Here is a 13,639-nt window from a genome sequence, read left to right as displayed (position 1 = left end):
GAACTTCCCAGTCAGTTGCATGGTGGTGAAGTAGACGAAGCACACGACTTGAACACCGCCACTCCTTATATGCCCGTATCGACACCCACTTCCGATAGTTTATGCATGATTAGCTATTCTTAGGTACCAAGTTGTTACTCTTATGCCAGGTTTTGCATTTCCTTTAGTAAATGACACATTTTCACTTGCGCAACTTCCAATCACAGTTCCTGGCATAGGGTCCAGTAGAGCTTGCAATCGTAGAATGTACAGCCACATAAAAGAGAGGAAATAATCTACCAAGGAGAGAACCTACAGGGGGGCATCGGGAAAGAGAAATCTAGAGGGAATGTGAAGCGAACTTTCTACAAGAGAGTAAGAGCAGAGGCAAGGCCAGCCATCAGGACAGCGCCAGTGCTCATAACAGTGGTAGAGGCTGAGTTGCTGTTCGCGTTCTTCACGTTAGGGCTGTTGGTAGCGGCAGCTTGGTTGTTGCCCGAGTCAGCCGGGTTGCTCGAACCATTACCGCTACCGGCAGCATTTGAACTGGCACCTGCTGCGGCAGCGCTCTGGCCATTCTGGGTGCTAGAGTTTGCGGCATTACTAGAGCCATTGGTACTCTGCTGAGTGTCCTGCTGAGGTTTACCAAAGCCACCCGAAGCCTTAGAGATTGGCGTCATGTTCATCTTCACATTTGCGTCAATCTTCATAGAGTTACCATCAGGCAAGCCCTGGACGCCTTGGCCTGTAATGAATTGGCTGAAGGTAGGGAATGTCATGCCATTCTCAACGTAGGGCTTTGTGATGTTGTAGCAGGCCGAAATTGGGACCACATTCTTATAAGCGGCCGAAATCTCTGGCTGCTTCTTCATGAACATGTTCATAGTCTCATTGTAAAGCTCATGGGCCAAAACAATGGGACTCTCCTTACCACCCTTGGCAATAATCTTGTTGTAGTTGTCCTCAATCTTCTGCGGCGTCGAAGTACCGTAAGGCTGAATGTTCCAGTCATCAGTATCCTCCTTCCACAGAATAGTGCGCAGACCAAGGCCAGTAGCAATGGCACGAACACGGTCATCCACATCACCGAACGGAGGACGCCAGCAGGTAGGTGTCACACCCGAAACAGCCTTGATAGCACGGGCAGTGTAGAACAGTTCGGCAAACACTTGTTCATCCGACAATGTCGTCATGTAGCGGTGGGCCCAAGTATGAATGCAAACGTCGTGGCCATCAGCAATGCCACGCTGAGCCTGGTAGGGCCAGGTAGCCACATAGGTACCGATATAGAACATGGTCGCCTTGAGCTTCTTTTCCTTCATGAAATCATAGAGAGCATTATGAGTGCAGTTCGGACCGTCGTCAAAAGTCAAACCGTAGGTGTTAGGTTCCGGGCAAGTGTCCAAATCCGATGGGATGTTGTCGTGCTTGGGGTTCACACATCCTGAAGCAGTCCACCAACAGTCAGGGTCTTTTTCAACATTGTAGTTCGAAGCGTCAGCATCTGTACCCTGATGTTCGCCGCCTGAGGTGTCTGCCTTTGGATTGATGCCCTTGGGAATGATACCCGAGTTCTTAATGTCATTCCAGATTTGGTTAGCTTCATCGTCGCCCTCAAGGATGTTAGCGACATGGCTAACCTTCGGAAGGCGGTTGTTCTTTGTCATGGTCTCAATTTCAGGGGCGTTGTAGTACTTGCATTGTTGTTTCTCGCTCTTCATGTTAGCGTAAGCGGCTTCGCCTGTAGGAAGAGCTCGGACAAAGCGGTCGTGGTGGCCCACGTTAATAAGGTGGGCACAGGCCCCAGACAATGCCATAGCAGCAACAACAATAGAGGTCTTCATTGTTGTGCTCTCAGGGGAGGGGCGAGGAGGTAAAGGTAAGATAGAGAAGCCGAATCTGAATTTGAATAGAGTATATATCTAGCTCTCATCTCACCCGGGAGGTTCAAATTGCTTTAAGTCAAAACTACAAATCAAATTTCAGCTACGCGTGCGCATTGGAATTTACATGTCGTTTGGCTGGCCAGCGAATAGTTGAATAGACCCTCCATTTCTGTGTCATAATTTGGGAATAACTTGACTCATTGGTATATTTGCATTGTTCTAATACGCCTAGCTGTCTAAAATCAGGAACAGCCACGGGACTCCCGCACCCTGCATATTATGAACTCCAATATGCATCGTATAATAATGTGCAATAGACTCCACAGATCTATCTATCTTGGCCCCTGTTCAACCTCAATCATTCTCTTCAATTGGTTCATCTACCCAACCTCCAGAAAGGTCAGGTGGTAGTTCCTCCATCTGAACACTTGGGGCACCATGAAGGTATCGGAGTTGTTCTAATATTTGTACACGTATCTTCTCTAGGCTGGCACGCGTATTTTGATTTTCAACTCGTGCCAAAAGAGGTTCATGAAGGCGATACGTAGGTGCAAAGAAAGCATCGTAAGGGGTATGTGGTAGTTCATCTGGTACAAGCGTACCCGTCAGAACAGATGTTTCGTAGGTCCAGCAACGCGCAACATTTCGAATGGTATACCCGCCACCACCAAGAACTAGCAGAGGCAACCCAAAAGCTTTTGTGAAAGCAACACATTCACCATGTGCTGATATGCTTAAATTAAAACAGCCTAACCGGTCAAGACCAAGAGAGTCCGCGCCGCATTGTAGAACAATAGCACTTGGTCGGAATGTATGAATACAAGGTTCGATGACACTCTTGAACAGTGACACGTAGGCACTATCATCAATGCCATCTTGTAAAGGAACATTCAAACAAAAGTGCTTGCCGAGGTTCATTCCAATTTCAGTAATATCTCCTGTACAAGGAAAGAAGTCATTGCCGTATTTATGGAATGACACCGTCAATACGCGATTTGACATGTAAAATGCCTCCTGGACACCATCTCCGTGATGGATATCGATATCAATATACAGAACGCGAGGGAAAGTTCGTAAAAGCTCAATAATGGCTAGTACAATGTCGTTCACATAGCAAAATCCACTGGCTTCAAATTTCTTCGCATGATGAAGGCCGCCTGTCCAATTTATAGCAATATCCGTAGCACCTGAGGCTAAACGGCGTGCTCCCGCGAGTGATGCACCAGCAAATGCACGACAAAATTCATACATACCATCAAAAACGGGACAGTCGTCTGCAAAATTGAATCTTGTAAATGCGGCTGAAATAGGGGTGGTTGGGGTGGTCTTGCTAAGAAAATCGACATAGTCGCTGTCGTGAAACATTTCAAGTTCTTCTCGCGTAGCCCACCGAGGGGAAAATACTTTCATATACTTATGAAGTCCATATCCATGTACGAGGCGATTTGTCAGTGCTAATCTCGCAGGCTTCATAGGATGATGTTCACCATAGTGCTGTTTGGTCAGTGCGTTATAAGACATACATAATCAGATACACCCAGAGGGAAATAATACGATACTGAAGGATTAAAGTGAGACTATGGTCAGTACCTCTATGCTTGACGTACCTGAACAGAGGTTGCATCGGCTAGTAAAGAGCCTGGATTTAAATCAGGCGCGCCGTCATTATTGTATTTGGTCCGATCGTAAAAAAAGGGAGCGCTTGAAAAGGTTGGAATATCAGGAGCTTTTGACTTATCCGAAGCGTCATACGCCAGCACGACCATGGTTGATGGGCTTTACAAGTTAATGCAATAGCCGTATGGCGCGCTCAACGCAGACTTTGGGATCGTGATAGATGGTGTCTCTCCTTGCGTGCCACGTGACAGCCCTTGTCTGCGAGTGCGTTGCTGAAAGACTGCAAATGTCTGCCTTCCGCACGAGGGCATTTTGGCCTGCGCAGTTGAGAAAAAAATTTATCCTGAATTCGGCCGATCAAGCTTAGCGAGCGAGCCATCCTGTCTTGTTCCGGACCCTGTCAAACTTTGTTTCCCGGCTTCCCAACCCTCTTTCAGCAAAATGTATCAACCCATTTTGCCGTCGCCTTTCCCAACTATGAAGCGCTCTTTGCGCAGGAGGATTTGGAGTGGTTTCCTTCTTGTTGGAATGTTCATTACCGGTATCCTGAACTCGATCGTGATGAAATGGTGCGTTTTTTCTGCCTGATTCACTTACACATATAGGCAAGATATGCAGTGTGTGGAGCATTGCAAGCCTAACAGCTCGAAGAAGCCTGTGCTGTATTCGCAGCCTGTGTGGCAGACACTTCAGATGTTCACCGGTGAGGCTGTGTGCGTGTTGATGTTTGCTCTGGGTGAAATGTACCAGCGTTATCAGGAAGCGCAGGCGCTCAAGGCCTTTGAGGCGGCTGAGAATGGTGACGGTCCTTTGCTTGCGTCGAATTCGGCGGCTGGTGGCTACGGGACGATGAACCAAACCAACCAGAATGCATCGATGATCAGTGTAGGTCGTGAATCTATTTTGGATCGTCCCTTCTGGCCCACCGCCTTCAAGTTCTTTGTTCCTGCTTCGATGGACATTTTCGCCACTACATTGATGAACTGTGCCCTTATTATTATGCCTGTTAGTATTCATCAGATGACGCGTGGTGCCCTTGTCATGTGGGTTGGTCTGTTCAGTGTAATGTTCTTGCGTCATCACTTGCGTCTCTACCAATGGATGAGCTTGCTTATGGTTATGATGGGTGTGTGTGTTGTTGGCCTGAGCAGTATTCTGGCTCAGCAGAAGGCCGCTTCTAGTATTCCCTCTGCCATTGTCATGCTGGCTAATGCGCCGGAGTACTCTGCCGCCAAAACTTTGCTGGGTATCCTCATGGTGATGGGTGCGCAGATCTTTGCTGCCATGCAGTTTGTTTGGGAAGAAAAGGTCATGGAGGAGGACCACGTTGTGGAGCCTCTTCTGGTTGTCGGACTGGAGGGTGTGTTTGGCATGTTCCAAATCTTAATTGCTATGTGTGTGATGCACTACTTTTACGGCTCGACGCCCCAGGGAAAGGGTGGCTTCTTTGACATGTACACTGGTTTCCACCAGACGTTCGGCATCCCGTCTGTGCGTTTCAGTGCGGTCCTGTGTGCCCTGAGCATTGCGCTGTACAACTCTTTCGGTCTGAATGTGACCAAATTCATGAGTGCCACAGCCCGCAGCACGATTGACACGTCTCGTACCCTTGGCATTTGTGCTGTGAGTCTCTGGCTTGGCTGGGAAGTTCTGCAGCCAGTGTCTGGTACTGTGCAGGCATTGGGCTTTGCTATGGTGGCTTACGGTACTTTCGTTTTCAACAAGGTGGTGGCGCCACCTGCTGTACTCCTCCCTGATGAGGAGCACCCTATTCCGGGTGAGGAGTAAAGGGTTTCCTGTGGGATTCCGCATTTCGCGTATACAATGCATACACACATCATGTATCCATCTCTATGGCTCTTATTCTAGCACTACATTTTAGGCTTTTTTTTTCTCAATTTGCAGAGCAATCGGCTACTCCATAGCTCATGTATGTACTCTTGGTCGTCTTTGTCGAAGTAAAATAAATGGGTCTCGCAATTGTACCGTAGTCAATAAAGGTGTCTGTCCATTCTCTTTCTATTGATGTTACATAAGTATAACGCAAAGAAAATATCGTATCGCTACCTGTCTGCGCATCCTTGACTATTTACTCGTTGCCGAATCGCATGCCCTCCTCAATCGCCAGAACTAATTTGTTTTCCAATACCTCCTTGGATGGGTAAGGAGGTAGATCAATACGGTTGAAACACGTGTGAGACTTAGGCAGTTGGTTGATCTCGCCCGATTTTTCGATTGTGAAGCGACGTGGGCCATCAGAACCTTGTAGATCCTTGAATCCGTTGACAGGGATACGCGACGTTCCTGTAGCAAACTGCAATAGGCGCGAACGCTGCTCCGCCGGCCAGTTTGTCACACACTCCCAGAACCACTGCACCACATTGTCCTGCTCCGTAAAGCCACGGTAGTCGGTGAAGCGCTTCCAGTCGTCCACATCAATTTCTGACATACCGCCCATGAGCAATTCGAGCTCACGCTCATCAAATACGTTGATCAGATCGAGTGGAATAAGCTCCGAGAAGCCGCTAATAAAGGCACGGAACTGTTCTTCCACGCGCTTCACAATTCGCCACTCGATCATGCGCTCAACGTACTCGCGCTTGTTCTCGTCTGTGACATCAATATGCTCACCACCTGGCTTGAGTTCAATGGTCACCATTTCACCAAACTTGTCTTCCATCGTACTGAACGTCTCTTCCATAATACCTTCAATAGGATTATCAAGCATCCATTGCAACGAACGGTAGTAATCGGCATCGACACTTTCCATATCAGAGAGAGTGATCTTTTTCTTAAGAATCATCTTATAGAAGGATACAATAAAGTGAGCATCCAAGAAACGACGGTGAAAGATGGCCAGGCCAAGTACACGGCCAATAAACTTGAAGTAGTTCAAATGCTCTGGGTTGATACCAGAATGTGGGTTGATTTGCAGCGTGTAATTGTCATGTGCACTGTATTCAAACAGACAATAGAACGGATTGAACATCTCGTGCGACAGCAAGAAGAAGAATTCACGCGATACACCTCCGTAATCCAACGCATCCTCGCCCTCGAATTTGATCATCAGGCGCTTCTTAAGATCGTTCGGTTGTTGACGCATAATCTCAGCATACGAGTCTTCAAAGATATGTGTGCGTCGCACTTTTACGTGGCACTGGCCAGGGATAGGGCGCAGAGCCGGCTGCGAGCGGAAGTAGATCAGCTTGCGACGGAAGTCACGCTTGTACTGCGGCACATTCTGGTCGAGGCTGCTTGGCAAGCGAGGATCGTCCCACGTCGTAGTTTTTGTGTTGTGGTCCACAAAGTACACACGAGCTGTAGAGGTAAGCCGCATCTCCCAACCACTTGGAAGAGGGCCCAACTGGCTCACACTCTGAGGCTGCAAGCTCAAGTTGTTACCATTCGGGCCCATAATGCGCAGAATCTGCTGGCGACGAGGGTCGACCCACGTTGTCGTACGCGTGTTGTGATCCACAAAGTAAGGGCGGCCCTCTGCTGTGGTACGCTGTTCCCAGCCGCTAGGTAACGGTCCTGCACCCGATTGTGTCGCATTCGATACAGCCGACACTGGTGTCGCGGCAGGGTTCGATACAGGTGCCGACGTACCGTCAACACCCAGGAAATCATCTGCCGTCGCCACATTATTCATACGAGCACGCTCATTTTCCACATTCTGGCGCTGTACAGAGGGGTCGTTGGATGGCCGAGTCCATGTCGTCGAGCGAGTGTTGTGGTCGACGTAGTACGTTCTACCAAGATGGTCAGTACGACGTTCCCAGCCCATGGGAAGCGGGCTTTGGTCTTCAAACTGACTATCCATAGTCCTTGCCGCCGCATGCGGTGACGCAGTGGCGGATTGTACCAAGGGTGTTGTCGCCGTGGTCGGCGTAGTCGGCCCAGCTATGTTGGGGAGCATGGTAGACGATCCCGTAGAGACGAGTGTAGGCCGGGCATTGGTGTGGACCGGCATAGAAGCACCAGAAGTAACGATCGCAGGGGTTGCCTGTGGCTCCCGTTGAGCTGAATGCGTGCTCGACGTCCCCATCATGGCCATCGGAGCGGCATGCTGCGCCGCAGGCTCCGCAGGACGTGTGGTTGGCACACTGGGCGTGGTCGAAGCAGTGCTCGTGACACGAGATACAGGCGTTGCTGTTGTCGAGCTCTGGCTAGGCAACGGCGTTGAGACGTTCGTATTCAAGTCAATAATAAGCTTGCCGTGAATCGGAAGGTTATCGTTGGATTTCTTTAGATCCCGTGTCAAGAGTGCCTTTCCGCCGAGTTCCAAGTCGATGACATCGGCCACCCGAACATTGATCACGCCTAAGAATCCTTGGTCGCGCTTTTTAAACTTTTTCTGATCAAAGATTTGCACGGCGACGACCGACGAGTCTGTGACTGTGATGTCAAACGAGTCATTCCAGTATGGGTTGAGTGTCTTTTTAATCACAGAGGTTGTGTGAGTTTGTTCTCCATCTACTGTCACAATAGCAAATGGGTCAGGCAGGCGGAATACATCACGCTGGCATTAGCATGGGACGTTGTGCAAGTGAGACATACCTTGGATAAGCCATCCGCAGCCACTACGGTAATGCGCACTTTTCGCGAGCTTCCAGTTAGTCATACAGTACGTACAGTCTTCCAGGCGCAGCGGAGCTTACCATGCTTCCGAGTGCGTCAGAGGAAAGCGGGGGGGCAAGAAAACCAGCCTTACGAGCCTCGTAGCGGTCGGAGACGGTTTAGACGAACCCGGCGCACGCCCTCGTAGAAACCCGCCACAGCCACGCTTGCCGGCTAATAGGTACACGTTGGACGCGCCACATGGCCTGCGTAGGTATCCTCCACCTGTACCACGTGGCAGATGGCCGCTTCGTCGGTCGCAGCAGCCTCGTGCTGAATTTGCCCTCGACGCTGCGTTTCTTCTTGGCGAGAGAATGAGCTCTGCGTTCACTCCCGCGCAGCGGCAGCGCGCCACAGCGTTGTATCGCTCACTTTTACGTACTACGCGCCAGGTATTCCGCGATGATGCTCGTGCCATTGCCGCAGCACGCGATGAAACGCGTCGTCGTTTTGCCGAAGCGAAGCATGAAAAAGACGCTACGAAGATTGACGAAGGTCTCGAAATGGGTGAGCAGGTGACGCATATGCTCAAGCACAATGTCGTGCAGGGTGTAGCAAATCCTGAAGATGAGCGAACGTACAAACTTCGTTTTACAGAGCACACTGAGCTTGGCTCGAACGATACCATTAAGCAGGCCCGTCCTGCGCCTTCGCTATCTGAGATTCAGCGGACTAAGGGTAAAAATAAGCAGATCCGTGCGTTTTCAACAGGTCGGAGTACGATGGCTGCACCCAAGGAGGATGAAGTGCCTTTGCCTCGGCCCGTCCCACGCTTCCCTAGTATTGTGATTTTGGCAGATGGCTCGTCTGTGCGACTTACTACTACGTCGCCACGGTACTTGAGCCGCATGGCCCGTGACTATACCAACCATCCACTGTGGAATCCTGCGATGGACCGCCGCAGTGATGCCGCTGCGGATGACGATACTGGCCGTCTTGGTCGTTTCCGCCGTCGCTTTGCCGAGGAGCAAGCGGCAGCGAGTGCGCAAGCCGCTGTCTCGTTTGATGAAGATGATCTGAGCTGGATGAGTGGTGGCCGTGAGGCCCGCCCTGGTGCGCCTGTGCAGGCGAAGAAGGGCAAGGGCAAAGGTCGTAAGTAGTTGGTGGCGTCACCTCGTCCAAACGAGTAGCTCAATTATGGCTCTATGATACATTGCTTTCTTGTCTATTTGCGGCTCCATGCCACACGGACGTCTTTGCCCTTTATGTCCATTTTCATAGCGAGGGCCTCGGCTACCTGCTCGGCCTTTTCTCGCGTTGCAAACACCACAAAAGCACAGTGCGATGCACTGACCATTTTCACTTCGGCCACATCTTCGGCGGTGAGTCGTGGGATGGAGGCTACCAAGAGAGCCTGCAACTCTTCGGCCGTGACATCTGGGAGCCCTGTGAAAAAGATGGATTTGATGCTGGGGTTCGCCGGCGCAGCCAACGGCTTGGCTCCCGCGGCCTTTTGGAGTCGCAGAGCAGGGGCCTCGGCTTTGGGACGCGGTGGCGCCAATGCGGGGGGCACTGAAGACGTGGGGGCTGACGATCCTGTAGGTTCATGGCGGTACGGACACGCTTCTCCTCGTGTGCATGTGCCTCGTGCATAAAAGGAGCAGACAGGGGGTCGATTTCGTTTGTAGTCAGGCTCGTGCGAGGCCATTTTGGTCAGCCATTCAGGGTGGGCTCGCGTAGGACCGATCGTGGTTTCTGTATCTGTGCCTTCCAGCAGCGCGTCCATGCGGTTGACAAAGTACTGCCGATTGATATCGGACATGGGTATCTTGACCGACGAGCCCAACGCGGCGTCGCGCACTTGTGTCGGCAAATGGTACTGGAGGTCTAGGATGCACGACTGGCAAGCATTTTTGAGCTTAGCGCATGTCGTGCAAATTTCCGTCTTTTTGAATCGCATGCCGCTCCCTGGATTCCAGCGGAATACGGTGAATGGCCGTGCACAGATTTCGCATTCCTGGCCGAGATGTTGTTTCGACATGCGCACGTATGGATTGGGGCCCAAGCACGATTCGCACAGGATCGGTGTATCGGCATCGGCGGAGCCGGCACTGGCTGCGCCCTGTTTATTCAGGAAGCCGTACGACTAGGGTAAGTGGTGTTGCGTACGTACCATGAGGCCCTGCGTGTGTAGGAGGGTGTACGACCGTCGAAACGACAGGCGAGGCGTGGCGGCCTTTTGTCGCATCACGTGGCGCCCATGGTCGCCTTCCAAGTGGAGGAGGGGCGGCGGCGTGCCCCACCGTAAGGAACCCCTAGGTTTTCGTTGGACAGTTGTCTACCATGTCGAAGTCGAACAAGGAGGCAGCGTCTGAGGACGCGTCAGACAGTATGAAAAACCTCGCGAAGCTTTTGTTGATGTTGGGCGCGGAGGATCGTACGTCGAAGCCGGCGTCGGAGCACAAGTTTTGGAAGACACAGCCCGTGACGCAACCGGGGGACAGCCGTTCGTTGCCGCGTGGTGCGATTGCCCCGAGTGTGCCTCCGGAGAAGGTGCGGCAGGAGCCCTTGCCGCTGCCGTCTGACTTTGAGTGGGTCACGGTCGATGTTGACAAGGATGAGGAGCTGAGCGAAGTGTACCATTTGCTGACGATGCACTATGTGGAAGACGACGATGCGACGATGCGGTTCAAGTACTCGCTGTCGTTCCTGCAGTGGGCGTTACGGCACCCTGGCTACGACAAGTCATGGCATGTCGGTGTGCGTGTCAAGTCGACGCAGAAACTCGTGGCGTTCATTGCGGGCATTCCCCAGGAGCTGCGTGTGCGCGACGAGATGTTCCAAGTCGTGGAGATCAACTTTTTGTGTGTGCACAAGCGATTGCGCAGCAAGCGACTTGCACCTGTGCTGATCAAAGAGGTGACGCGGCGGTGCAACCTTCGTGGCATTTTCCAGGCGATTTACACGGCGGGCCAAGTGTTACCGACGCCGATGTCTTGTGCGCGTTACTACCACCGCACGTTGCGGGCGAGCAAGCTGGTCGACATTGGGTTTAGTGCTGTGCCGCATGGCATGAGCCGTGCGGAGCATGAGGCGCGGTACGTGCTTCCGACACAGACTTCGCTGCCTGGTCTGCGTGTGCTGCAGGCGGACGATGTCCCGGCAGTCGCGCGTTTACTGCGCAGGTACATGGCGCGCTACGATATGGCGCCGCGGTTTACGGATGCCGAGGTGCGCCACTTGTTCCTCTCTGGTCAGTCGGAGAAGGTGACGTGGGCGTACGTCGTGGAGACGGAGGGCCGCATCACCGACTTTTTCTCGTTTTACAGCTTGCCCTCGTCCGTGCTGAACCATCGTGAGTACGAGACCCTGGAGGCAGCGTACCTGTTTTACTATGCGACGGAGTCGGCGTTTGCGTCGTCATTGCCGCCAGCCTCGGACGAGCACGGCCCCTCGCCGAACGAGCGGGCGATGGCGGAAGGCCTTGCGGCATGGCAGCGGACGACGTGCAGTCGGCTGGACTCGAGCGAGGCGGCGGACGAAGAAGGTGTGCCGACATGGTCGTCGGAGCCGCGCGCGGTGAAGGAGCGCTTGCAGGCGCGTCTGCGAGCGCTCATGCAGGATATGCTGGTGCTCGCGAACAACGAAGGATTCGACGTCGTCAACTGCCTCACAGTCATGGACAATGCCATGTTTGTTACGGACTTGAAATTCGGGCCGGGCGATGGCTTCCTCAACTTTTACCTGTTCAACTGGCGCGTCACGCCTGTGGCTGGCGGCCTGGGCGCGCGTGCGAACGATCAGGAGCACGATCCTGCGGCGCACGACGCGGAGGTGCCACGCCCACCGAGTGTCTACGGCTCCGGGAATGGCGTGGTGATGGTGTAATGCTACATAGACGGTCCACATTTATATATCCCATGCCAGGAGGCGGTGCCAGGAGCGCCACATACGTGCGACGACCGCCTGGCGTTGCGTCCACGCATGCGCCGTCGAGGTCGGGAGGGGCTCGACACGTTCCAACGCCATCAGGTCGTGGTCCGCTTCGTGCGATAAGCGCTGGAGCAAGGCTCGATCGCCGCGGCTTAGTTTGGGCAGCAACGCCTCGAACGACGTACGCAGCATGCGAATGTGCAGGAGGAACCGACCGTACGCCAGCTCGGCGCTGGCCTTGTCGTCCGCTTCAATGCACAGCTGGTCGACACGACGCAGCGCTTCCCATGCATCGACCTGGCGCTGACGGCGCGACGTTCGGTACGACGCAGGACGGTGCCAGACCCAGCTAGTGACGCGGCCTACGCCCCATGCTAGCAGGTACGCCAGACCCAGCGCTGGCGCTAGACCCGCTACGCCAATCAGCAGTTCTTGCGATCGCAGGAGCCAATCGATGGCGGAGAGCGCGACTTCCAAGTCGACTTTGGCCTTTTGCACTTGGATGAGGATCGTGCGTATGAGCTGACCGCTGAGCGTCGCACGCACGGGCGAGGCCAGCGCTCGCTCGTACACTTCCAGCACCGCCGTGAGATTGCCATCGCGCGTCTGCGCTGCGAGCTGCGCGAGCGCTTGGTCGTTCATCCGCAACGTATCGCGTCCCATGGCCAGGACCATGCGCTCGAGACTCTGCTCATCGGCAGCGAGACTATCGCGACGTACGAGCATCGAGCGCTCGGCGCGGCCCATGCGCATCGTACGTAGGAGCCGCATCGTAGGCTCGTACACCCAGTCGAGGAGCAAGCCACGCACGGTATCCCACGCCCACGTCGCCTGCGCAGAGACACTCGTCCAGTGGAGGTACAAGTAGTGTGTCGCCGCCCAGGAAATAAGCGGGTAGGTGACGAGCAGCGGCCACGTCCGCGTGAGCACACTGGGCGTCCCACACACTTGCAAGACGCGCGCGACGCTCGCTTCATGGTACGCCACGGCATCAAGGAGTGTGGCGACGGCTTGCAATGGCGTGCTGTGTTGGGGCGCCTTCCCTGGCTTGTATGCCAATGCCGTGCACCCTGCCTCGCACAGCGCTTGGATCTGCTGTGGGAGCGACGCGTCGGTAGCCCGGCCGTACCACGCGAGGGCCAACGTGCCTAGGGCCTTGGCCATCGCATCTTCGGCACGACGGAGACGCACATGCTTTGCGTGAGATTCGCGCTGGAGGGTATGGATGCCCGTGCGTACGCCGAAGCCTGGCATTGGCCGTCGAAAAACGTGGCTGGTGCTGGTGGCGATGCGCGCAGGCAGCGCTGGCGGTGAGTCGAAGGGAAGGACGTACTTTGGAGCCATAGCATGCCCGCACGTACGCGGCTGCGATACATGCATGTCCAGTACCGATCGGCCTCATGGATGGCGTGCGTGGCGGCGGCGAGCGTATGGACGAGGTACATGTACGTTGCATACACGACGCGAGCCAAGTCGGCGTCGACGGCCCCAGCACTGCGCACACGCGCTAGCGCAGCGCCCAGCGCGGCACAGGTACGTAGACGCTGCAGTGTATTCGCATCGAGGGTTTGGGCGGTTGGCGCAGGGAGCGATGCGAGCGCCTGCGTAAGCGACGCGCGCAGCGCCGTCGGCATCGTACGTAGGTCGGTTGGGAGCAGTGGAGG

At 53.8% G+C, this 13,639-nt stretch overlaps 8 protein-coding genes across 8 annotated transcripts; 3 read left to right on the top strand and 5 right to left on the bottom strand.

Moving 5' to 3' along the window:
* Positions 1-344: 344 nt before the first annotated feature.
* On the bottom strand, positions 345-1,700 carry Malapachy_2791 (chitin deacetylase; the record flags this gene model as incomplete). Its single annotated transcript, XM_018137277.1, has 1 exon — positions 345-1,700. The coding sequence occupies one exon, from the start codon at positions 1,698-1,700 to the stop codon at positions 345-347; it is 1,356 nt and encodes a 451-aa protein (XP_017990136.1).
* A 519-nt stretch (positions 1,701-2,219) lies between these two features.
* Malapachy_2784 (histone deacetylase 3) lies at positions 2,220-3,631 on the bottom strand (the record flags this gene model as incomplete). Its single annotated transcript, XM_018137270.1, has 3 exons — positions 2,220-3,359; positions 3,389-3,442; positions 3,473-3,631. The coding sequence occupies 3 exons, from the start codon at positions 3,629-3,631 to the stop codon at positions 2,220-2,222; spliced, it is 1,353 nt and encodes a 450-aa protein (XP_017990142.1).
* A 379-nt stretch (positions 3,632-4,010) lies between these two features.
* On the top strand, positions 4,011-5,270 carry Malapachy_2813 (integral membrane protein; the record flags this gene model as incomplete). Its single annotated transcript, XM_018137299.1, has 2 exons — positions 4,011-4,051; positions 4,088-5,270. 2 exons carry the CDS (start codon positions 4,011-4,013, stop codon positions 5,268-5,270), a joined length of 1,224 nt encoding a protein of 407 aa, XP_017990176.1.
* Positions 5,271-5,571: 301 nt separating this feature from the next.
* Positions 5,572-8,146, bottom strand: Malapachy_2776 (hect-domain-containing protein; the record flags this gene model as incomplete). The annotated part of the gene is made up of 3 exons (XM_018137262.1): positions 5,572-8,004; positions 8,043-8,091; positions 8,118-8,146. The coding sequence occupies 3 exons, from the start codon at positions 8,144-8,146 to the stop codon at positions 5,572-5,574; spliced, it is 2,511 nt and encodes an 836-aa protein (XP_017990182.1).
* A 270-nt stretch (positions 8,147-8,416) lies between these two features.
* Positions 8,417-9,202, top strand: Malapachy_2824 (hypothetical protein; the record flags this gene model as incomplete). The annotated part of the gene is made up of 1 exon (XM_018137310.1): positions 8,417-9,202. One exon carries the CDS (start codon positions 8,417-8,419, stop codon positions 9,200-9,202), a length of 786 nt encoding a protein of 261 aa, XP_017990145.1.
* A 65-nt stretch (positions 9,203-9,267) lies between these two features.
* On the bottom strand, positions 9,268-10,218 carry Malapachy_2779 (pre-mrna-splicing factor slt11; the record flags this gene model as incomplete). Its single annotated transcript, XM_018137265.1, has 2 exons — positions 9,268-10,188; positions 10,216-10,218. 2 exons carry the CDS (start codon positions 10,216-10,218, stop codon positions 9,268-9,270), a joined length of 924 nt encoding a protein of 307 aa, XP_017990172.1.
* A 167-nt stretch (positions 10,219-10,385) lies between these two features.
* Positions 10,386-11,930, top strand: Malapachy_2806 (n-myristoyl transferase; the record flags this gene model as incomplete). Its single annotated transcript, XM_018137292.1, has 1 exon — positions 10,386-11,930. The coding sequence occupies one exon, from the start codon at positions 10,386-10,388 to the stop codon at positions 11,928-11,930; it is 1,545 nt and encodes a 514-aa protein (XP_017990205.1).
* A 21-nt stretch (positions 11,931-11,951) lies between these two features.
* Positions 11,952-13,609, bottom strand: Malapachy_2834 (hypothetical protein; the record flags this gene model as incomplete). Its single annotated transcript, XM_018137320.1, has 2 exons — positions 11,952-13,279; positions 13,309-13,609. The coding sequence occupies 2 exons, from the start codon at positions 13,607-13,609 to the stop codon at positions 11,952-11,954; spliced, it is 1,629 nt and encodes a 542-aa protein (XP_017990215.1).
* Positions 13,610-13,639: the final 30 nt, after the last annotated feature.

Source organism: Malassezia pachydermatis (genome assembly GCF_001278385.1).
Source record: "Malassezia pachydermatis strain CBS 1879 chromosome Unknown scaffold11, whole genome shotgun sequence".
In the NCBI taxonomy this organism is placed as follows: Eukaryota; Fungi; Basidiomycota; class Malasseziomycetes; order Malasseziales; family Malasseziaceae; genus Malassezia; species Malassezia pachydermatis.
Note: the sequence above shows the minus strand (reverse complement) of the source record. Positions and strands in the feature narration are given on the sequence as shown.